Here is a 21696-nt window from a genome sequence, read left to right as displayed (position 1 = left end):
CTTTGAAGCCAATGACTTGAGGTCTTGAGGCCATTAACTAGACATTTTTTATTTTGATTCCAGTGACTTGAGGTTAACAGTGACCTGACTAGTGACTTGTCTACTAACTTGTGATCAACATTGGACATGACCAATGATATGTGTATAACAGTGGCATGGTCAGTAACATACAATGTGACTTAGCTAGTGACATGGATATAACAGTGATTTAACCAGTGACCTGGAAAATGACATGTGACTTTGACAGTGATATGTTGTGAGTTTGTTAGATCAATCATAAAATCCTCCTCCAGATGTTGCTATGTTTTTTTTCTGATGGGATGATATTGTGGGTTCATTAGATCAACTAAAAAATCCTCCTGTAGATGCCCGCGAACTCTGGCGGTGGTGGTGTCTAGATCCCAATTGCTAAGGATATCCACCAGCGTATACAGGAGTTGCAAGTTATCAGCTACCATCACCCCAATCATTTGATGATATTCAACAAGATCATAGTTGGTGTTTTGCATTTATCACTAACAAAGCGATAGATCGATATTAGAAGCCCCGCGGCCTTATGTCAAGGAATGTAGCAATTGACATTTTTATAGAATGTACAGGGTTGGATTCTAAGACGATTTCATGATGTGGGATCTGTTTAATACAAAAAAAGAGTAAATGAACAAACATACACAGCACTAACAAAAAAAAAAAGGTGTTTTGTAACACCAGCCAATTTTAGTTTTAGTTAGGCATTGTTCTAGTCCAGTTTAAAGTTCCACAGGTTGTATTGGTCAAAGTTCCACAGGTTGCATTGGTCAGTCCACAGTTCTATAGAGTCTAGGTCCAATTCCATTGGTCAGTCCATAGTCCATAGCATTGTAGCAAAGGTGTTCTGTGCTTCTGTACCCCGGAGGGCAACCCTTTGTGATCGGCAAACGTATTTAAACGCATCTTCTGCCAAGCCGTTTTCCGATGTGGGATCTCTTCAATACAAAAGAAATAAACGGATATTAACACAGTAAAACCTTTCTAATTTCGGGTTTACCCAGCCTAACCCCAACACCCCCAAATCACTAATAATTTAATAATCTTCTTTGGATCTCTGAAAAGTCTCGTACCCAAAACACGACCCTTCCTTCCAAAACCAAACAGAACAATGCTCCTCTTGTTCCTCCGACACTATTGGCACCTCTTCTAACCACCAACAACAACCGCCCCCAAAACGACGCCGTCTTCTCCTCCTCCCTCCTCTAATGGTTGTTGTCCAAGCCTCCAAGCTCAACCTCCCCTACCCTTCCCTCTCTTCCCCTCACATCACCTCTCTCCTCTTTGAACCCAACTCTCTCTCTCTAGCCCTCATGCACTCTGACTCCTCTTTCTCTCTCTACCCTTCTCTCTCCTCCCCTCTTTCTCTCTCCTCCCTCCCCCTCCCCAAACCCTAATCCACCCCCCTTCCTCCTCCTCCACTTTCCTCCTCCTTCAAAACCCAAACCCTAACCCTAATCCCAATCCCAGAGTGCTTTTCATTGTCTCAGGGCCTTATAAAGGTGGGTCCCAGGTCCTTCTCAGGTTCTATATTCTGCACAAGCAGACCCAATTTGTGAGGGCCCAAGTGGTTTGCTCTCAGAAAGATCTCAACTTTGATCACAAATTGGGGGTTTTGGTGGATTCTAATCATGGGGTTTCGATTAGGCTTTCTGGGTCTGTCAATTTCTTTGCAATGTATTCGGTTTCCGGCTCCAAGATTTCGGTTTTCGCTGTCAAAGATGTTGGTGCTGATGGGGTGGCTGTGAAATTGATGAGGTGTGCTGTCATTGATTGCTGCAAGCTTGTGTGGTCCATTAGCGTTTCGTTCGGGTTCTTGATTCTGGGGGAAGATGATGGAGTGAGGGTTTTCAATTTGAGGCAGCTTGTGAAAGGGCGGGTTCGAAAGGCTAAGAGTTCGAATTCGAGTTTGAAATTGGGTTTGTTAAATGGGGTGATTGGTGACAATGTGCAAGAAGCTGGGGATTGTGGAAATAAACATGGAAGTGGAAAGTGTGAAGGGACTTGCGATGCTTACTTGTGCCGGAAGAATGATAGGAATTGTGTCTCTGGTAAGTATGCACATTCTGCGATTTAGTTTCATTTTTGTTAATGTTGTTTTTATTCAAAAAAACTGCAATGCAGACGTTTTTGGTACATTTGGTAATGCATTCATACTTGTTGAGTTAGTACTTAGAAGAGTTGGAACCTGGAACTTTGATCAAACATATTCTAGTGGCACTATGATAAATGCGCTGGTCGCACAACTAATGAGGATAGATTGAGGCAATGCTAAATGTGTTTCCTACTCCCAATGCCTCTGTTTTTGCTGAAGTCAAGGATAGACTTGTTTTACTGTTTGTGTAAGTTAGAGTTGTGTGTGATGAGTTATCTCGCTGTGGTATTTGATATTTGTGCGATGAGGTTAATATCTTTAGACATTATTTCCTTAGTTTGAATAAACTATAAGATAACTACAATACCAAAAATTCTGAAGTCTCCATACTTAGTTTGTTGTTGGTATATGCCTAACTATAAGAGTTATGTTGGCTGTAGTTATTTTGATATATATATATATATATATATATATATATTTATGAAGTTTTGTTGGGATACTTATTGTTTGCTTCATTAATATAGTTTTAGAAGAATTTATTAGCAAAATATTAAAAGCTTAACTCATAATTTAGAAGGAACAATACATGATTAGTTTGTTAAACTTACAGTAGGATTGGTTTTGGAACCGATGTATAAGTTGTTTGTATATGATGGGGAATGGTAAAGTTTTGATGGCTATACTAGGGTCAAGCTTTGATGATGGGAAGTAAATGAGATTTTAGAGTTGGGTTTTTCCAGGGAATTTAAGTGTCAGATCAATGAGGAGTGAGTAGGAATGGTCAGGCTTGCTCATATGTGATCTAGGTAGAGTTCCTGCTCCTAAACATTGTAGGGTTCAGCTGGAGGCCCCAGTTTCTACCCTGGGTCTGTGAAGCGGGTCTTGGGAATTTCTGGATGCCAAAAGAAAGAAAGCAATCAAGTAACTTGTGAGTAATTGTGGTTTTTGGTCAAAAGGGCTGAAACATAAGAGTTCTCTCTCAAAAGGCCACGGAGGGTCATAGGTTTGGGACTTGAGAAATTTGAATTTAAAGGGGGATAGCTGGTTAAGCTTTAAACTTGGTGTTGATGGCTTTGTGAACCTGATTTGTGTTTAGTTCTCCCATTGTTGTTATTATTATTATAATCTTTTGAATGAGTGAATATTGTAATCCCCAAATTATAGAGGATTTAACCAAGTCCCAAAGGTCATTATTTTGATTTAAAGTTACATCCATACTGGGCCTATTGAAATAGTCCAATGTTAACATGTTGAACAGACTCAAAATTTCACAAAAGATAAGTCTTTCACAGATATATGACAAAATGTCTATTTTTTGGTTTTTCGGGTGTTCTTTTTTTTTTTGGAGTGACATGGTGACTAACTTTATGCTTGTGGAACACCATATCCGTTCATGACCTCATTGATCAGATCATATGGTGTAATTTTAAGTTCACTGACTTTAGTTGAGCCTGTTTCTTGCACACGCACTACTTGAACAGATTTATATTTATCTGCAATTTACACTGACAAATTGTTTTTTAGGTATATCCTTTTGACAAGGACATGGGTGCTACTCATATAAGCAAGGTGCTGTCCTTTGGTTAAAATCATAAGGATGCCTCTAGATGGTAAATAACTAAATACTGATTAGAAAAATAACTCTAGATAGGGACTGTCTTGCGTTTCCTTATCATCCACTTGAAATCTCTAACTTGCAGACTGATCGTTAACTTTTTACTCTAAAATGATCTCTACAATTTTGCGAGATAGCTTGGTAGTATGGTCACCATATAATTACATGTCTATTATAGGTTGAAGTCGCTTCCATTGATTCTTTGTCTTAGATTCGTGTGAATTTGTTCTCCCATTGGTGGAAAGGCTAGTGCCACTAACTGTGTGTTGTTACCTTGTAGTCAAGCGGAGATCTGTTAAACTGAAACAAGACTCATGTGAAGACGGAGTGTGTTTTGCGGCATTCAAGGGCAAGGAGTTAGAAACCTCTAAATCAAGAAGAAGGATACCAGTGAAGGCAATTTCCATTGACGCTTTGTCCCCTAACAAACTTTTAATCCTGGACTCAGATGGAGGTTTACAGCTTTTGCACCTTTCCATCCCTGTAATTGGATCAGATATAACTACTTTCATGCAGCAGTTGCCTAACACTATGAAAGTGCAAAAGGTGGCTGTTCTTCCTGAAATAGCTGCAAGTATGCTTCTTCTCTCCCTTTTATTTTAATTATTTTACCTTTGCAACACTGAAGGTGTCTTGGATTTCCAATGAAGTATTACCTTATTAGGGATTAAAAGAACTTGATGATCTGAATGTTGGCAGTATGCTGGTCTATGCTTTTTGCAATATGGTGGTCAGAAAATTTTAGTGATTGAAACATTATGCTATTGCAGCTCATCTGAATTTAGATATATGAATCTTGACCTTTCTTCAACCATTAGGTCACTCACTATTTCATTTTGCAGGAACACAATCTGTTTGGGTGTCAGATGGCTACAATTCTGTGCAGATGATGGTGGCATCTGACATGGATAGTGCAGTTAGCCAAAATGATTTAAATGAGAGCAAGGAAAAGCCAATGCATATCACAGGTTCTCATTGGACCATAAATTGCTTTTTAAGTTTAATCTGAAATCCCAAATTCTGTCATACTTCCTTCCACTTCAAAGAAACCTACACGTGTTGTCAATACTACTACAGATTTCTCTGAAATGGAGTATCTGTACAATTTTATTCTCATGAGTGGTGTTCTATGGTGGTTGAAACTTCTTCATGAAGTGTCTGAACCCCATGATACCCTAATCCATATGTCAATGCAGTTGACCTTATATTTTCAATTTATTTCCAGTATTTTGAACTTTTTTGTGTTTTTCCTGTGCTAGTTGGTCTCACAATTTTTACTGGGGAAAAGATCCAAGACCTTACTCCTTTGGCCGGAAATGCTATTTTGATTCTTGGACAAGGTAACATGTGGTTTCTTCATTTAGAATTACTTTGTAATCTTTGCCTACAAAAACTTCCAACAATTGATGAGTTACTAAATCAGGTTTTTCATACTGTTTATAAACTACAATTTTATATTGAAATTGGTGGAGGGACCATAAGTTTTATAATAGGATGATGCCTAAGCAAATTTGTTTAATGTTTATGGTATAAAATTTGTTTTCTTCCTTGATTGTCATGATTTTTCTCATTATGCAGGAAACTTGTACACGTATGCTACCTCTTGAAGTTTCTCAGTATAACTGTTTATTCGATTGGTGAGAAGCCTGTCTCATATTATTTCCCTCTTTGTTTAAGTTTTACTCTGGCCCTGGTCTAAGCTCCTTTCTTTGTAGAACTTTGGAATTCCAGGCAATATTAATTGAGCTCTACCAGCTTGACGGAGGTTCTCGAGTAATGTTCTATTTAAACAGTAAGCGTTGGACCTATAAGTTGTCACATAGATGTGTGTGTGTGTTTGTGTGTGTGTTATTCTTTCTTTTTGGAGTCTAACTCTTAGTATAATTTCTTAGGTTTGATTACCTTGGTCCATGATCCTATTCATCATTTTGTTACTGAATTCAGGAGCTGCAGTTTCCTCATTAATGTAAATGTGGACAAGACTGAATGCTGAGCTCTTGAAGGTATGTACAGTCATAAACCTTTCTTGGCAGCTGTAACAAACTTAATTCAGGCTTGTCCTGCATGGTAATCCATAAGAGAATCATAGAAGGTTGTAGAGTGTAGACTGGTCTGGTTTTAAGACGGTATTGATTTCTTAATTATTTACCTTCTTCAGTTGGTTTCCATCACTGTCATTGGATGGTTTGCATTATACAGTTGACATCCTCCAATCCTATAAAATCTTTTCCTTCCTTTTCAGGTAATTTGGAACTGGGACCAATTTGTTGCCTGCCATTGCTTTCCAAATACTGAAGGTCGAGTCTTTCAGCAATCAAAGCACTTCCATTGTTCTACCTGACTCCACGAGTGACAACTTTGTTGTATGTGAGATTATTTGCTGTTGGTTGCTCAGAGTTGCCTCGTGTGGAGCGCCTCTGTTCCAAGGTGGTCAACTGGAGAGCTGAACGTGCATTTGACCAAAGGTAAAGAAAAGCTATGAGTCGGCTTTGCAAGAAAGTTTCTGATGACTCGCCAACTTTATGAAACTTGCTTGTAAGGTCCAAAATATCAGTCTAACTTATCATTTGTCACCAACACATTAACTCTGAGTGAAATTATGGTTTATTTTAAATTTGTGCTGCTTGTGAATTTGTTTGATGTCGCTTTGAAGATAAGAAAGTTCACGTTATTACTCTTCCCTACTTATCTCTGCGTATTCATCCACTTTGAAGGTTTGGTTTGGTTTATAAATGTGACTGATGAGAAATTTCTTTCCACTTACAGTTTACAGGTGGTAATTTTGAATTTGGATATAACTCTTCAAACTTGTAGAATTGAACAATCATATTAAGGTATCGATATGTCGAGTAGGCTGGCTTAAGTCGAGTTGGTCTAGGTTTGATTGACAGTGCCATATCTTCTTGAAATGAATGAGCTTTCGAGATTAAATGAAGTTGTGGGGGGGGAGGGGACCTTGCTGACGGTGACTGACACTATTGAAACCTACTTTGCATACAGATGAGACAAAACTGGCGACTATGATGAGGCCAGTGGTGGATCCCCTCACCCCTTAAGTTGAGGACTGCCGCACTTGATTGTTCAAGTGACGTACACAATCACATGCACGAGCACTGAGAGAGTGAGAGACATTCATTCCCCCCGTTTCTTGCTATCCACTCTTTTTCTTCTCCATCCAGCCCAGACTGAAAGCAACCCTACATTGGATATCTGCAATCATCAACTTGTTACTTGTTATTACTCATAAACCATATCCTCAAAAGCGAAAATTAGATGTGAACAACCAAATGTTTTTCTTGTTCTTGCAACTGAGAGTTTTACGGACGCGCATACACGGTTTGAATTTTTGAGTTTCAAAAGTTATTCGAATTATTTTCCTAGGGGACATCCGACGAAACAATTATTCGAATTTCTTACTAAGAAAAACCATTTAGTAATGAGATAACATGTCTAGTACTGGAATCCTGGGTCTAGCTAATCTATATTAGTGAAGACAATAACCCCACTCCGTCCTAAAAATTTCAGTAGGTGTCATGAAATCTTTGGCCAACAAGATGAACACTAACCCCCGTTTATTTTCGCATCGTTACACTACTGATAATGTGTTTGGTTCTCTTCCTGAAATATATATGGCACCATCGATATTTAGTGCAAGGTATTCTTTTAAGTGTCTCAAAGAGGCTACGACGAGAATAACTAGGAAGGCGAAGAAAGCAACTGTGCGTATATCTAGAACAGTACATAAAATCCGTCACCAACAATATTAATACAAGTACAGGTTTTATGGTCATTTGCTCAAATCTGTTTCTAAGTAGAAGGACGCAAATTTGCTTGATTCAAACACATCTGAACCTTATTTCAACAATCACATGCTTCACTCGAGTTGCTTGAAAAGGCCATCCCAGTACTTCCTGCAATCATGTTACCTGTGTTTCCCTGTTTATGAATCTCTGCACACTTCTTCCAATTTGGATTACATTTTCACAATTCGATCCAATCATCTTTGGTCCGGCTTCATTCAAATAGTTTCCCATCTAGGAAAAGCTTTGGCGCGTTGATAAATCATTCACATTCAAATGCTAGTTTGGGTTGTACCAAATTTCACCAGAACATTCATTACCAATGTTAGTCTTTTCTTGAGTAATACTACAACAAACATTGTGACCCACGGTTCAATTGTTATATAGAAATTTTTTGAGATTCTTTGACCTATTATAGGGTCACTTGGTGCAGAAACCTCTGAAATATTGCCTGAACCCAAAGAGTGGTGAATAATCGATCAACCTTTTGCATTTGCGTAAAACTATATTGGAGGACAACTCACTAGATTCTCAAGACAAATTTTTTTTTTTTCAAAAAAGAAAATCATTTTACAATCCCGTGAATGTAAATTTAATGATGAGACTAACGAGGGTTTTTTTCGTAACTCTTTTAAGTAATTAAAAGTTAGCATTATATTATTTTCTTTAGGTATTGATACTTGTTTGACCTATTTGGTCATTGTGTTTATTTTCGTTAACCAATAATCAAATCGGTCAAATCGGATTAAACAGAATAATCAAATCGGTCATTTACTAATGGTGTGCATAAATTTTGTGGAGCTAAAAAATATGTTCCTTACTCTTTTTTTTTTCTTTTTTTTCTTTTTTTTTTCTGGAAGAAGAAAGCGAATGTTTCATCCTTTTGTGCTTGCGTGTCGGAGTGTGTGTAATTGGCAACCAAACCGATAAATGCATACTTCATATACTGCTTGCTATGTCTAACTGATTATCATTGCATTTTTGACTATATCTTCCCAGAAGAAACACAAGGAGATTTCAAAGATTTGAAAGTTGCTCTATATGTTCTTACACTTCTTCATGTTGCCTCCATTTACTAATCATCTCAAAACTTGAACACCAAACAGAACCATTCCCAATTTAGAAGCAAAACAAGGAAGCTAGCTACCACCTATAGCTAGGTAGCTAGCTACAACCATGGAAGAATCCCCATATAGTTCTAGGGGACAAGACGAACCCGAGTTCAGCTTGAGAGATTGGGCTCTCAAGGCTAGAGGAATCAGCCGCGAAAACACGAATTCCAGAAGGTTCTCAGCATCCTACATTAGAAGCTTTAGAGAAGACACAAGGTCTTTCAGATCAAACATTACCATCTCCAGCACTGCTTCTTCTCCTGGCTATGCCTTAAGAGGTAATAAGTAGTACCTTTTTATCTTTTCTGACTATTTCTCAGGAGCTAGCTCACAACTTCTTCTACATTCTTATGCAGATGAAATTGACCCTGCAACTTACTCATTCACCACAGCCCTCAAAGGTAACACTTTTTATGATCATGAACTTTAGGATGTTACTTGTTCAGATTGTAACTTTCTGTGTTTCTTTGCAGCATTGCAAGCAAGGTCTGCCTACAATAGTTGGGAGGCTTTATCCCCAGATGGGTTTGCTTTACATTCAAAGTGGAATGAAGCAGAGAAATACATATGCAACCCTCTTTCAGGACAAGTCCCAATGGAGTGTTTATCTGCAAAAACACTTAGTGGAAGATCGTTTCGAAACATAACGAATCGTATCACAATGTCTGCACCTCTTGTTTACTCTTCTCACACTAGGCCAATCCATACCACCAAGCCTTCTTATTCAACCAAAGAAGACTTGGCTCGTCAATTCCCAATTCCAGGTTCCAACACTTTTTTCTTGCTTCATACCTGATATTTTTCACTTGCATACAAATGGTAAAGTGCTAAACTGAATATGTTTTTCTTGGTGCAGAAAAGAAAAATGAGGGTATGACCAGAGATGTTGGAACTCAAAGCACTCCTCCTGATATCAGTTCTAGCAGTCTTAGCTCTGCTTCAACTCCTCCCATTGTAGAAAGGTCATTAAATCGATTTCGTGGCGGAGATTCACCAAATTCAAATTCAAATTCAAATTCAAAACCAAAATCTGAAGAAGAGGTTGAAGAAGAAGAGGTGTGTTTTAGATATTTCTCTATCAATGCTAGAAGTTAAGCTATTTTGTTGTAGCTTTTAGGTATGTGTTTGATATGTATTTTCAGGATCATGAAGATTTTTTTTGTTGCTAATTAATGATGTGTTTATGAATATGGGGACCATTACAATCTCAAGGTAGGGGATTCAGATTGAATTGGTCCCTCTTTGTTTTCATGGCACATGCCCCAAGTGGCCCTGCTTTCCAGCACACAGAGACTCTGGTTTGGAATAAAAATTTTCCTGAAATAAAACTGTTCTCTAAAACTCCTGAATGACTCATTTTCATAAAGTTATAACCAGTTGCAGAACAATTTCTATGCTCACTATCAAGTATCAATTTACTATACCTCTTTTTCCCTTTCTTGTAATGAAGTTATGAATTATGTGTTTCTTGCTTTCCATCCCTTCCTTTTGTTTTGTTGTGGAAACATTGAGATTCTTGAGTCTAAATTATTCTTCACTATTTCTTTGCCCTTCTGATCTTTTGGGGATCTCAATGAAAATGCCTTGTCACTGCTGCTTTATCTTCCTATTCTTTTTGGAAAAGATGGTCATGTGTTTCAGGGATTGTGATTTCATTATTGTTTGGTACAAATTTGATGCTATACCTTGTGATCTGTTTGTATCTACATCTGTGGGGGTATGTGTCATTTCATAATGTTTGATACCATGTGATATAAGGTCATATATAATGTGACTGATGGCTGATGGTTGTGGAAAGTGACATATATTGTCCACTACATTTATTGAGATGGATTATGTCCTCATCTAATCCATTTGACCTAAGATTACTAATGATTTTGGGGGGAACCAGAAAGTTTGGATCACTCGGATATTCTTGATATGCATGATGCATTTCCATGCTGATGTTGAAAATATGTCACGTTTCAAAAATATGACCCAGGGTTATAAAAAATTAGTCTTAGTTTCGAAATCAGCATGAAGGGCCATGTTTCTTATTGTCATAATGTACAAAGATGCAATAGAAATTTGAGCTAAAATATGTGATTTAATGTGTGAATTATATAATGGGTGCAGATGGAAGTGAAAGATACAGAAGAGGAAGAAGAAACAAAAAGGGAAAAGGAAGAGAGAAAGAAAAAAGAAGAGCAAAAGTGGAGGCAAGGTGGGTGCTTGTCATGGATGAGAAAAAGGTACAGAGAGAAACACAAACCAAGAAAGAAGAATATGTTTCTTTCTCATCTCAAAGCGTGCTGAATATGAAAACAAAAGAGAGAACTGCAAATCAATAATGTAGAGAGACCCATTGCAGGGGTCTATGAGATTCTGTGGCTTGAGAATTGCTGCAGGGTCACTGTGTTCGTCTGTGATCAAGAGAAGAGAAGAATGAATCTTGTAATGCGGTCTTTAGTGGTTGTTTTGTGTCGGTTTTCTTCTGTTGTAGAATAGATCAGTCATCTTTATGCTTTGTTCTTGTTTATGGTCCAAATGGCTGACAAAAGGTTCACATGCATGCTTTTTGTTTGTGCCGTAAAAAGTGGTAGAATCTCTCTACAGAAAAGAACTTCATATGGGACATTTACCTGGTCATAATTTAGTACGAAACTAACATAGCATCTTGGCAAGAAATTTTGAAATATGAAAATCTTGGTAGTAAAACTTGCTATGAATCTCAGATACAAGGAAAACCTACTAGGTTGGTTTACTCTTTTCGCTTGATTGGGAAGCCCAGGTAGTTAAAAGCAGCAAGTCTAGAAAAGCTTCAAGAAATGTGCCAAGCACCAATTAATTAAACCACCATAGAAAGAATTGAATCTGAAGCCAAAGGGATGAGTGATAGAGACTTCAATTTTGCTCATCTTTCTTTCTGTTCCTCTTCAAAATTCTATGTATGATACAAGTAGGCTTTTGCCAACTGAATATAAACATAGGTTTTACAATTGACAAGCTATGTAATGAAAATGAATATATCATACATGGGAGTGTTTGGTTAAACTATCATACATTGTAAACGGCTATGCAGTGGGGTTGACGTTGGAGTTGGAAATAAGTTTGACTTCATATAAATTCTCCTCTCCCTTGGCTGCACCAGAAACTTAAGTAAGAATTATATTGAAAAATTTGATGCAGAAGCAGAATTCAGATTGCCGTATGCACTGGCACCACGCTCCTAATCTATAACTTGAATATTTTGACAATTGAAACATTTAGGTCCAAATCTCACCAATTTCAGCTGAAATGCCTGGTCCGAAGAATGATGTAAATTTAGCCTAGAAAAACAACAAAAATTGATGAATCAGTGTCCATCTTTTTTTGCTATTCTGAAATCAGAGGCTTAATAAGTCTTAAAGCTGAAAGAAGGCCATATCATTAAATTTGCCATCAACCCAAGGAAACTTTAAAACATGATTTCCATGAGTAAATTTGAAGATGGAAAATGTTCAACAATTGAACTAGGATTTCATTCTCAGACTGAAAGAAAGCAGCAGTAATCTTTCTAAGGCTCATAAAATTTACCTGTCTTTGTTCAAAATCAGACAACTGTAGAGATTTTGCCTCAAACACCAGGACTAAACAGTATCTACCATCTTCTGTGACCTAGGAACATATGATAGCAAGATGACAAATGGAGAAAAAATGATAGTAACTGTAAATTTGTAGGTCACTTGGATTCAACTAAGACTCTGATCAAATATCAACTTAGTAAGAAAGGCTTCTATAAGAAACAAGGAATAGAATATTAGGGATTATTTGAATCCTTAAAAGACAATATACTTAATGAAATTATCATGGTCCTCGGTCTTCTCTTGTGTGTAATAGGATACAGAAGGGAAAAAAAAATGTATTCCTATACTTAAAACTAATTGCAATAGAGCAAATAAGCCTGTGACTGGAGTATTTGCTGTTAATACATTCAGAGAAAAAAAAAATTAGTCACTTGGAGGTGATCAAAAAGTTTACACTCAGCATACCTCTTCACGAATCCTTTGTAGAACAGGCGCACTCCTCCGAGCAATTCCCCCACCCTGTAAAGTAAAACAGAACAAAAAACAATATCAAACCCACACCAGAGGTTGAAGTACATCCAACCGACAGGATGTAACCACCTTTTGCATAAGGTTATGTACATTTAACTACAATTACAGGTGAAGTATGTAGCAGATAATGAGTTGACTTCTTCATAGGATAGGAAGGAGAAACTTTTCTGTGTCCCACGCACAATATTCCAAAAAAACAGAATGGACGAATAAATCTCTACATAAGTACATAGACACACAATCGGACAACTTACCTGACCATACTGGAAAATTCGTTTTAATGCCTCATCCAAATGCTGCTCATCCCCATAGCGGTATCTCGTAACATCATTCCTGACCTAATTATAGATATGTAATTTCATACATCATATTAACTTGGGAAAATAACACAAGAAAACTAAAGCATTTGATGTTGATGCACGAGACCAAATCTATCTACCTGTGCATTAAAAAAAAAAGATGTCATATATTAACTTAGAAAGCAGGACAAGGCCTATGTGCTGCACAATTGGCTCCATGCAACATGAATCATCACGAAAAGAGTTCACTGAGATTGGAGTGGTGCAATATATTTATATACTGTGGGATTATGAAGGTACAAAGTGTTTATGTTTATTGTCAGTATGATTACTTCAAGAAAAATTATAGGGGAAATAGTCATCCACCCTGGATATTTGGGTAGTTGAGTAGTAGCAAATGCTACCTTCACTCATATTCTAAGGGTTGGACTACAAGATTGGAATATTACAATCCTCAATAGTTCGTGGTTGACATTGATGGAAATTCAAGCGGGTTTTTAAAACTACCCCCAAAGTTCCAAAGGGATGGTGGCATTTCCACAAGATTGTATTTAAGTCATAGTGATGCTGACTCTCAAACAAGCATTGTATAAGATGATCCTTTTGATTGTCAACTTAAGGTAACTCTTAAACTGACACTGTGGTCAGTAAATAAATTCTCAAAACATGGAGCCTTAATGCCCCCAGATATGTTCAAATTGTTATAAGGAAGGACAAGAGTGAAAGCATGCTCGACTGCAAGCAATTGAGAATGCTAAAATCAAAGATGCCTATATTCATACCGGATAGTAAGAGAGAAACAATGACAACACAAACTTCTAGCCAGTTGGACTCCTAAGTTTTGACGGTGAAGTGAGAAATTTATCACGTCATATGCCACATATCCATCTTCTTAAAATGACCACATCTAATGTAAATAGTAATTCAATGCAAGGCAAGCACCTGCATAAGAATCGGGGTGGCAGCTGTTTCCCTTAATTGCTGAGCATCCAAATAAGTCAAGCATGGCACCGGCTTTAGTTCTGCATACTGCAAAAACAGAGAAATAAACATACTATTATGCGACAGACAAATCAATTCGGGTTCTCATTCGCTACTCATTTCTGTAATCACACAATATCCTGGACTGCAAACCGAACATAAACTACTGCACAATATGTTCTTAAATACTGTCCATAGGCTGTTGTACACAGGATTTAGATTTTACCTTGAAAGCCATACCAATGATTGCAAGAGGAAACCCATATGTTAACATCAATGCTGACCATTCAGAACCAGGTAGGATATTAAAGTATGCCCCAAAACCATACCTGTTGCTCACAACACACAAAACCCAAAAGAACATACTACTATTAGTACTAAATACACTTTACCCAAGAACCAAAATAGGATTAACAACTCACCCTAACAGTGTAATCCCACCAACTAATCCAATAGAACCAAATGAAACCTGCAAAGTTCACACCTTTACATCATGAAAATGAATAAAACAGAGTAAAAAAATCAGAGAACTTTAGGCCAACCTTGGCGAGGGAGAACTGGTCGTCGGTGACTATGGCTTTGTCGCCGGTGGTGGGGACGGAGGAGGTGTCAGCGGCTCGTGGGGCGGTGAGTTTCAATATGGGCCCAATGGGCTTGGAATGGGTGAGGAAAGTGGAGGTGGGCTTTGATGGGTGGCGGTGGAGGAGGGGGCGAGGTGGGTGGAGAGAGAGAAAGCGGTGGCGGGTGAAGGGTTCATGGTGGGAGCAGAGGATGCTTCCTCCTCCTCTTGCGGTGGTTACAGTTGCCATTTCAGGCTTTCTTTGAGAAAAAGGTTGAAGCTTGAGAGAGAGAGAGCAGAGCAGAGCTGTTTGGAGTTTGGAGTGGCTGCTCTCAACCGCCAAAATTCTGGTTACGTGTCCTCATGTTATCCATTTTTCTTTCTTCATATTTTCTTTTCCATTTACTTTTCTTTAGAAAACTTTGTGACCAGTTGGATTGTCCTGAAAAGAATTTATTTTTATAATTATAAGAAGGTTACGACGAAAATAATCTACACGAAAACTGTTCTTGAATAATCAAATTTGAATATTGCACGTACATGAATGAACAATAACTCGATAAAAAAACAATAACATTGTCATTGTTTACTAAATGCTCCGAATGTGCAGAATGAATTATTTTTTTTTGGTTGTCAAGCAAGATATGTGAATGAATGCACCTAGAGGCTAAAGCACTTAAGTTGTGCAATATTACAATAGCATATGCCACTAAACTGGTCTCTCAAAAATGTTCCAAAAGAATGACTTCAAAAGAAGAAGTTAACGTCTTGATGACTTGAACGAGCGTCTTGATGCATCAAGGGGTTGAGCAATTGGCATTGTTACTGTCACCAAGGATTTTAAAAAGAAAGTGAAGTAGAATTTAGGTTCATTATTTCCCCAAAGGTGATGCTGCATAAAATCATAGATAAGTTGATGAAGAATATTACATTATGATCTACTGTAACAAACATCAAGATGAATCTGCAAACAAATGCAGCAAATAATATGAACTCAGAAATTACTAATCAGTTTGGGGTTCCTCTGTTGTACAATTCCTTAAGATCGCCCAAAAAATAGTGGGGTACAACTCCCAGTTACAAATCAAAATACAACACTTCTGAATCAGCTTCACCATATAGGAAGATATGCAGAACAATTGGGCAGCCAAAATACTTGCAACTGTGTATGTGAACCTACTTCTACAACACTGACAATTCCTTTCGGACAGAAGCAGCCAATCTCTTGATGATCTACACTATTCAATTGTAAAGCAAATTAGGAGTATATGCCATTTGAAATAACCATGGCCCTCATCTACATGTTTTCTTCATCACTTTCACGAGGAACAGTTTGCGACATGGTTCCACTAGACTTTTTTCTCCTGCAAACCAAGCAAACACTCAAGTTATTACCTTTATAAGCAAACAAAACTTTGAGTTCTGGAGAGCCACATTACAGAAAGTACGCGATATCATGTGAATCAGAGGGTGTTTCAACTAAACTGAAAATGTAAGACGAGTAACTGTGCATACCTTAAAGAAGAACAGTAATTTTCAATTGCTTCCTTTGTCTCCGCACCATAAACAAACCATTCTTCTTTAGATACAACTGCATCCCAGGCCCCCAAATCTGTACAATACCAAATTTAATGTCCAGACTCATAAACTGGAACAAAACTTATTAAAATTGAGACCACTCAAAAATCTAACCTTGAAGCACGATATCTTCTCCATTGTTGTAACCCTTTAATTTCAAAAAGATGCGGCCATCAACATCCACACGATAAGGCTCCGTTCTTAAAGCATCACGTCTATGTTTCTCTACAAAATATGTACAAGGAACTCTTAACACATGCATGTATGAAAAAGATTCGCGAAAGACTCAGTGTAACAAAAATGACACAAAGAAACAGCACTTGTACCAGATAAACAGTTCATGTTTCTCATAAAACACGGTGAACTAAAGCTATTAGAAATGGGAACATACTTTTAGGCACTATGCCCTCTGCTTCAAGCAACTCAGCATGAGCTTGAGCTGCTTCACTTTTTATTTGTGAAACAAGAGCTTCATGTTCTGAAATTGACAGAGGAGCACCATTTTTTGCAATAATAAGCTTCGCCACCTCATCTTGCAACTTCCGCTTGAGGAGTTTTTCCTGTACATTAACAATAAAATTAGTTTTAAGCAGAACTAACATGTAGGCTCCAAGGGATTCTTGCCTTATACTATATCTTTACCTTATCTTTGGCTGCATTAACTTTTCCTTTTGCTTCCTTTTCGCTTTCAACAATCTTTTCATGCTGTTCTTCTATCCAGCTCCTCAGTTTACTGGAGGAAAGATTGAAAAGTTTTCATCTTACTCTTGACCCACAAAACATGAACTTTTGTAAATTAGAGTCAAAATACCCTCTTTGTACTTACGAAGTGCAAATCACCTCATCACAAAGGTAAGTTAAGAGTCTGAGCTTCTGAGAGAGGTCTAAGATATCATATCCAGCACCACCTCTACTGAAACAATCTGTAGGCAGTTCCTTCAACAGGTGTTCAGACTCAGATTCAGAGATGCATTTACCCAGATCTTGGAACCATGAATTTTTGTGGCTCATTTCATCTATAGATGAAGGCCTAACAGGAAAATGATATCGGCAGTCAGCTATTTCTTCAAGTATTTTATTTATATAATCCCAACAATAAAAATGTTCATGAATTCTTTTCACCATTGAAGCCTAATTACTTTATTCAGTTGAATACTATATAAAAGTTATAAGGCAGAATTCTTACTCCTCTCCCATATCCTCCTGTAGTAGAGATAATAGTTGCATGTGAAACCGAATAAGTGAGGAGTATTGTCCAGGGCGGCCAGCTCGCCCACTTCGTTGGCGCAGTAATTCACCAATTATAGATTCAGCCTGTGCTTTTTTGAATTTGAGAACCTAGAGTACATTATAGTTGCATCAACGCAAAATCAGAAGGTTTATAACAGTGCATTATAGAAAATCACAATCAGATTTAGAGCAGCAATCATTCATCTAATATTTAATATCAGAAAAATTCAAATTACCTCTCCAAAAGCTGAACAAAATTCCATAAATTGCAGAGCATTTCCAGCATCCTCAGGAGGCAGTTCAATTCCCAAGACACTTGTTAAGGGAATGCCCTCAGGCAAAGGAAGCTCAGGCTCAACTTTTTTGTTCAGAATATTCTTGGTGCATTCCTCAACTCTGCAAGTCTCTTTGCTACTCTTGACCTTGTCCTTGGCCTTTTTCTTCCTCTTGACATCATTGTTGTTCACAACATTTTGAACTTCTTCACCTTGCAGTTTCGCATCATCTGCTTCTTCTCTTCGATCTTTATTTTTTCTCTTTCTTGATTTCACCTCTTTTACAGCAACATCCTTGGAGACTTTAGGATCATCCCTGCTGCCATCCTCGGGGACTTTAGGATCATCCCTGCTGCCATTCTCGGAGACTTTAGGATCATCCCTGCTGCCATCCTCGGAGACTTTAGGATCATCCCTGCTGCCATTACGGATTTCCTTCAATCCTTTCCTCTTTGTTTTCTTGACTTGTCCCTCCTCAGGATTTTGTGTTGAATTCAGGCTGGCCTCAATCTTTTGATCAACAGAGTTCTCCTTTCCATCGACAGCCACCTATCAAAATTCAACAGCATTAACACATTAAACAACACCTTTCCCAATCAAATTAAAACAAAATACCAAATATCAACATGCAACTTGCAAACACTAAAAGCAAAATCACCCGACCTTCTCCGCAACCTTCCTCTCAATACCAAAATTCTCCGGTCCTCTCGCAGTCAACATCTCCGAAACCGAACCGAACCCACCTTCCTTGGCTGTGTGAACAAGTAGACCAGTGGGTTTGAGGCCTTGTTTCTTCCTGGCAAATTACACATTTCTCAAATCAGGTAAAAAGCAAACATCCAATTCAGCTACTAAATTACACCAACATCCAACATTTACCTGCAGAAACTACAATTACAATTCCCCCTACATTTGGGGCAGTTCCAGTCCTCCAAAAGCTCCACCTCTTCAGCCTTCTCTCCATATCTATATCCAGTCATCACACCCAATATCACATCCATCAAAAAGACCCAAAATTTATTCAAAAAGTGAGACTTTCAAAACCTAACCTGTTCAAGAGGCACTTATGACAAAAGCTAATGGTGCAGCGAGCCTTCTTCTTCAGATTCTTACACGACGCCACAAAATCCCTAGTCTTCTGCCGGCACTGTAAGAGTAAATAAAATTTGACCCCCAAATTACAACTTTCTACTTGCCCTAGCTTCTCGCAATTAGATAAAATTGACTCCCAAACAATTGAAAATGAAACAGACCTGGTGACAGGTTTTTCCGTTCTCGGAATCGTAGATCCGGCCACCGACGACACGAACTCCGGCCATTTGCTCGAGGCTGGGATCTTGTGGCTCTCAGATTCAGACAATTCTGTGTCTCTAGTCTGAGATTGAATTTCAATTTGGGTCAAGAGTGGGGGTATTTGAGAATTGAAGACGAGGCGCGCACTTTTTGAATTTCATTCGCCCGCTATAGCGGGAGATATTGAGCCAAAATTTTGGGGTAAAGTTTCTCCATTTTCGAGATTTGTATTTCAGGGTCTTGTTGGGAAAATTTTTCAACTTTTTTTTTTCTGTTTCTTTTCTTTCTGCTGTAGTTTACCTAGAAAAGGTTAATTATTGGGGATTGATTTCTTTTTTAACTTCAAAGCTATAAATTGGATAATGGGAATGGTGGTCCTATTCATATATGTGAAACACTTTTAGAAAAACAGCGAAAGCGTCGAATAAAAATAAAAATCAACCAAACAAACTTTAAAACGGCATAAATTTAAGTCAAAAACTGTGTGTCTAAACTCTCTTATATTGAATTGTCAAAAACTGTGTGTCTAAACTCTCTTATATTGAATTGTTAGATAATCGATTATGGATTGGATTATTAACTTTCACCAATCAAATGAGTAAATGATTTTTGTTTACATTTATTTTTGGCAAAGATGATATTTGAAAGTTGATTTAACTTTTTAACGGTTAAATCATAAATTTGATTGTCAAATGTAGAGAAATAACATAGAGTTGGGACAAATATGTGCATACCAATTTGGACATGAGCTTTTGCTCTTTGAAATTTATAATTTCACCTACTTAGTTGCGTTCAATGATCAATGTAAATAGGAAACGACAAACTATTAGACCATAACACCAATCATGTTCACCTACTTAATTAGTTGTGTTCAACAATCAATGGACTCTAATAGTGACGAATAATAAAGCAGTTGGACTAAGTTTATTGTTCTCCATGGTTAGAATTCAATCTAACGGCAATTAAACACAACTGAGTAAACAATAAACTAATTGAGTAGGCAAACATGATTCAACATAACACTATACGCTACATTCATACATGGGTGCTCTTGGTAAATTTGCAGGCTTAAGCATGAATTGTATTCAAATAGGCAACAAAGAATATCATAAACTATACCTTTTTATTTCTATTTTGATGATTGGAATCCACTAGAAGATCGGTCAACCCTTTAAACTTGAGATTGGACACCTCTTGCCTTTGATATAGAATGACCTACCCAGGAGCAAAAAAGTGAACTAGCATGTATAAGAGTTAGTAATGTGGCAATATAAGATTTGGAAGATGATGAGTACGAGAGTGAGATAATAAGACACCCTTAAATCATATGAAAGGGAAACAACATTTAGGGTTTAAAAGATACACTTGTAATTTTACTTAAGATACGTGTTAAAAATTGGGGTAACATTGCTTCGTGATTGTTGTCATTGTGGTTGGCGTGACAACAACTCTAAAACAGTGCATTGTCACGGTCCTTAAGGTCAGTCAACTCTCTAGTATGTTCTTGCTAATTATGTAATGAATAGAATGGTAAAATTATACGGTATCTAACAAATATCATTTTCACGGTTATGTATCATTATATATGAGACTTCCTTTGATCATGTTTTGAGTAGATTTGCGTGTAATTAAGTTTACATTAATGGGGTTGGAAACTCAATAAGCCAATTTATGGATGGCATGCAATGAGTGTCACGTGAAACATGTTTTCACCTTTACGTCTATCTTGATCTTGCAAGTGTTCCTCCTCACTATCCACGCCATTCCATTTTGAAAATAACAATGCCTCCTCCTCCATCTCCATCAATGTACCCATTTAGCTAGGAGTGGGTCTCGCTGTACTCGTACATCGGAGAATTTTTGCATAATTTATTATTGATGGGGTTAGACCAACTTGTTTAGGTTGGAATATATTCTTGTGTTGAGAGCAGCCAGAATCATATAAGATCAACAAATACATTCTTTGTTGTACGTGCTTTGAACATAAATCAGAGGCACTCCATAATTTTCAACGAAAGTTTTGTGCGGCCGAGTTTGAAATTTGACTCGATTTATGTCCAGATCTTCTATTATAGCACACCTATTTTGAAGTCAAATCTAGACCTGGGTACAGGTAGGGACCGCATGTCAATTTGCTAGGTCCGGGACTAAGCCCGTTTTATTCGGGCCGGGCTCAAATAACGTTTTTCAATTATAGGGACCATGAATGCCCGCATTGTTCAGTCCCAGGCCGGTCCTGCCGGGTTTTCGGGTCCAAAAGTCTAATTTTGATTACCTTCATTTTCTCCACAGTTTCATCATGTTTTGGGTTTAGAAGAAAAATATAACATCATACACATCACAAACTAAGCTACAAATTGAAGAGAATAACATTCAAACTTCATACCATCTTCAAAGTTCCATTGCAAGCATATATCATCACAATGCACAACAAAATGCACTCAAATACATTAGGCACACAGTTATTATCATTACTCTAACAAATGCATTAGGCACACAAGCAAGCACATACCACATATACCTAAGTTTTCACTTTCCAGCAATATCTAAGTTTCCAACATATATCAAAATTGCAAAACCAATGAAAGCTGCAAAAAAAAAAAAAAAAAAAAAAAACAACAACAACAACAACAATTCCTTGAAATTGATTAAAGTAGAGCAGAAGGAAAAAAAAACAACAATAATGCCAGTCGCACCACCTACCGGCTCACTATCATCACTGCCCTCAGACAAGCTGGAAGCCACCACCAACTCGT

At 37.6% G+C, this 21696-nt stretch overlaps 4 protein-coding genes across 7 annotated transcripts; 2 read left to right on the top strand and 2 right to left on the bottom strand.

Annotated features, from left to right (window-relative positions):
• Nucleotides 1–1049: 1049 nt before the first annotated feature.
• LOC112188758 lies at nucleotides 1050–6422 on the top strand. Of its 2 annotated transcripts, none has more exons than XM_040515007.1 (8): nucleotides 1050–2078; nucleotides 4018–4311; nucleotides 4580–4705; nucleotides 4997–5077; nucleotides 5316–5374; nucleotides 5453–5529; nucleotides 5682–5740; nucleotides 5980–6422. In XM_040515007.1, the coding sequence occupies exons 1-5, from the start codon at nucleotides 1703–1705 to the stop codon at nucleotides 5342–5344; spliced, it is 906 nt and encodes a 301-aa protein (XP_040370941.1). In that variant the 5' UTR covers nucleotides 1050–1702; the 3' UTR covers nucleotides 5345–5374; nucleotides 5453–5529; nucleotides 5682–5740; nucleotides 5980–6422. The 2 variants fall into 2 exon arrangements, with proteins under 2 accessions (XP_040370941.1, XP_040370940.1); XM_040515006.1 differs by having other exon boundaries at nucleotides 5630–5740.
• A 2070-nt stretch (nucleotides 6423–8492) lies between these two features.
• LOC112188756 lies at nucleotides 8493–11263 on the top strand. Of its 2 annotated transcripts, none has more exons than XM_024327955.2 (5): nucleotides 8493–8927; nucleotides 9006–9050; nucleotides 9123–9413; nucleotides 9506–9690; nucleotides 10765–11263. In XM_024327955.2, exons 1-5 carry the CDS (start codon nucleotides 8714–8716, stop codon nucleotides 10942–10944), a joined length of 915 nt encoding a protein of 304 aa, XP_024183723.1. In that variant the 5' UTR covers nucleotides 8493–8713; the 3' UTR covers nucleotides 10945–11263. The 2 variants fall into 2 exon arrangements, with proteins under 2 accessions (XP_024183723.1, XP_024183722.1); XM_024327954.2 differs by having other exon boundaries at nucleotides 9506–9705.
• A 240-nt stretch (nucleotides 11264–11503) lies between these two features.
• Nucleotides 11504–14922, bottom strand: LOC112188759 (thylakoid membrane protein slr0575). The gene is made up of 9 exons (XM_024327960.2): nucleotides 14548–14922; nucleotides 14428–14474; nucleotides 14232–14334; nucleotides 13967–14053; nucleotides 12980–13063; nucleotides 12660–12713; nucleotides 12205–12285; nucleotides 11912–11957; nucleotides 11504–11770 (listed from the first exon to the last, which is right to left on the bottom strand). The coding sequence occupies exons 1-9, from the start codon at nucleotides 14812–14814 to the stop codon at nucleotides 11703–11705; spliced, it is 837 nt and encodes a 278-aa protein (XP_024183728.1). The 5' UTR covers nucleotides 14815–14922; the 3' UTR covers nucleotides 11504–11702.
• Nucleotides 14923–15523: 601 nt separating this feature from the next.
• On the bottom strand, nucleotides 15524–19255 carry LOC112189585. Of its 2 annotated transcripts, XM_040515610.1 has the most exons (13): nucleotides 18901–19255; nucleotides 18697–18794; nucleotides 18527–18613; nucleotides 18311–18443; nucleotides 18030–18196; nucleotides 17609–17996; nucleotides 17329–17480; nucleotides 16969–17172; nucleotides 16785–16875; nucleotides 16534–16702; nucleotides 16257–16367; nucleotides 16080–16176; nucleotides 15524–15928 (listed from the first exon to the last, which is right to left on the bottom strand). In XM_040515610.1, the coding sequence occupies exons 1-13, from the start codon at nucleotides 18964–18966 to the stop codon at nucleotides 15862–15864; spliced, it is 1830 nt and encodes a 609-aa protein (XP_040371544.1). In that variant the 5' UTR covers nucleotides 18967–19255; the 3' UTR covers nucleotides 15524–15861. The 2 variants fall into 2 exon arrangements, with proteins under 2 accessions (XP_040371544.1, XP_024184698.1); XM_024328930.2 differs by having other exon boundaries at nucleotides 17609–18196; nucleotides 18901–19254.
• Nucleotides 19256–21696: the final 2441 nt, after the last annotated feature.

The sequence above is a fragment of the Rosa chinensis genome, chromosome 2 (genome assembly GCF_002994745.2).
Source record: "Rosa chinensis cultivar Old Blush chromosome 2, RchiOBHm-V2, whole genome shotgun sequence".
Lineage (NCBI taxonomy): Eukaryota > Viridiplantae > Streptophyta > Magnoliopsida > Rosales > Rosaceae > Rosa > Rosa chinensis.
Note: the sequence above shows the minus strand (reverse complement) of the source record. Positions and strands in the feature narration are given on the sequence as shown.

Bases quoted from the DNA above. Each gene is read 5' to 3' on its own strand.
- LOC112189585 (XM_024328930.2), bottom strand. From the start codon at position 18,966: ATGGCCGGAGTTCGTGTCGTCGGTGGCCGGATCTACGATTCCGAGAAC. The intron at 18,197-18,310 runs GTCGGGTGATTT...GAATTTTGATAG, and splicing joins AGAGGAAGGTTGCGGAGAAG to GTGGCTGTCGATGGAAAGGA. The intron at 16,876-16,968 runs GTAAGTACAAAG...TCTTTCCTCCAG, and splicing joins GATGAGGTGATTTGCACTTC to TAAACTGAGGAGCTGGATAG.
- LOC112188756 (XM_024327954.2), top strand. From the start codon at position 8,714: ATGGAAGAATCCCCATATAGTTCTAGGGGACAAGACGAACCCGAGTTC. The intron at 8,928-9,005 runs GTAATAAGTAGT...ATTCTTATGCAG, and splicing joins TCCTGGCTATGCCTTAAGAG to ATGAAATTGACCCTGCAACT. The intron at 9,051-9,122 runs GTAACACTTTTT...GTTTCTTTGCAG, and splicing joins ATTCACCACAGCCCTCAAAG to CATTGCAAGCAAGGTCTGCC.
- LOC112188759 (XM_024327960.2), bottom strand. From the start codon at position 14,814: ATGGCAACTGTAACCACCGCAAGAGGAGGAGGAAGCATCCTCTGCTCC. The intron at 12,714-12,979 runs GTAAGTTGTCCG...TTTACTTTACAG, and splicing joins GAATTTTCCAGTATGGTCAG to GGTGGGGGAATTGCTCGGAG. The intron at 11,958-12,204 runs GTAAATTTTATG...TTGTTTTTCTAG, and splicing joins CTGATTTTGAACAAAGACAG to GCTAAATTTACATCATTCTT.
- LOC112188758 (XM_040515007.1), top strand. From the start codon at position 1,703: ATGTATTCGGTTTCCGGCTCCAAGATTTCGGTTTTCGCTGTCAAAGAT. The intron at 2,079-4,017 runs GTAAGTATGCAC...GTTACCTTGTAG, and splicing joins TGATAGGAATTGTGTCTCTG to TCAAGCGGAGATCTGTTAAA. The intron at 5,078-5,315 runs GTAACATGTGGT...CTCATTATGCAG, and splicing joins TATTTTGATTCTTGGACAAG to GAAACTTGTACACGTATGCT.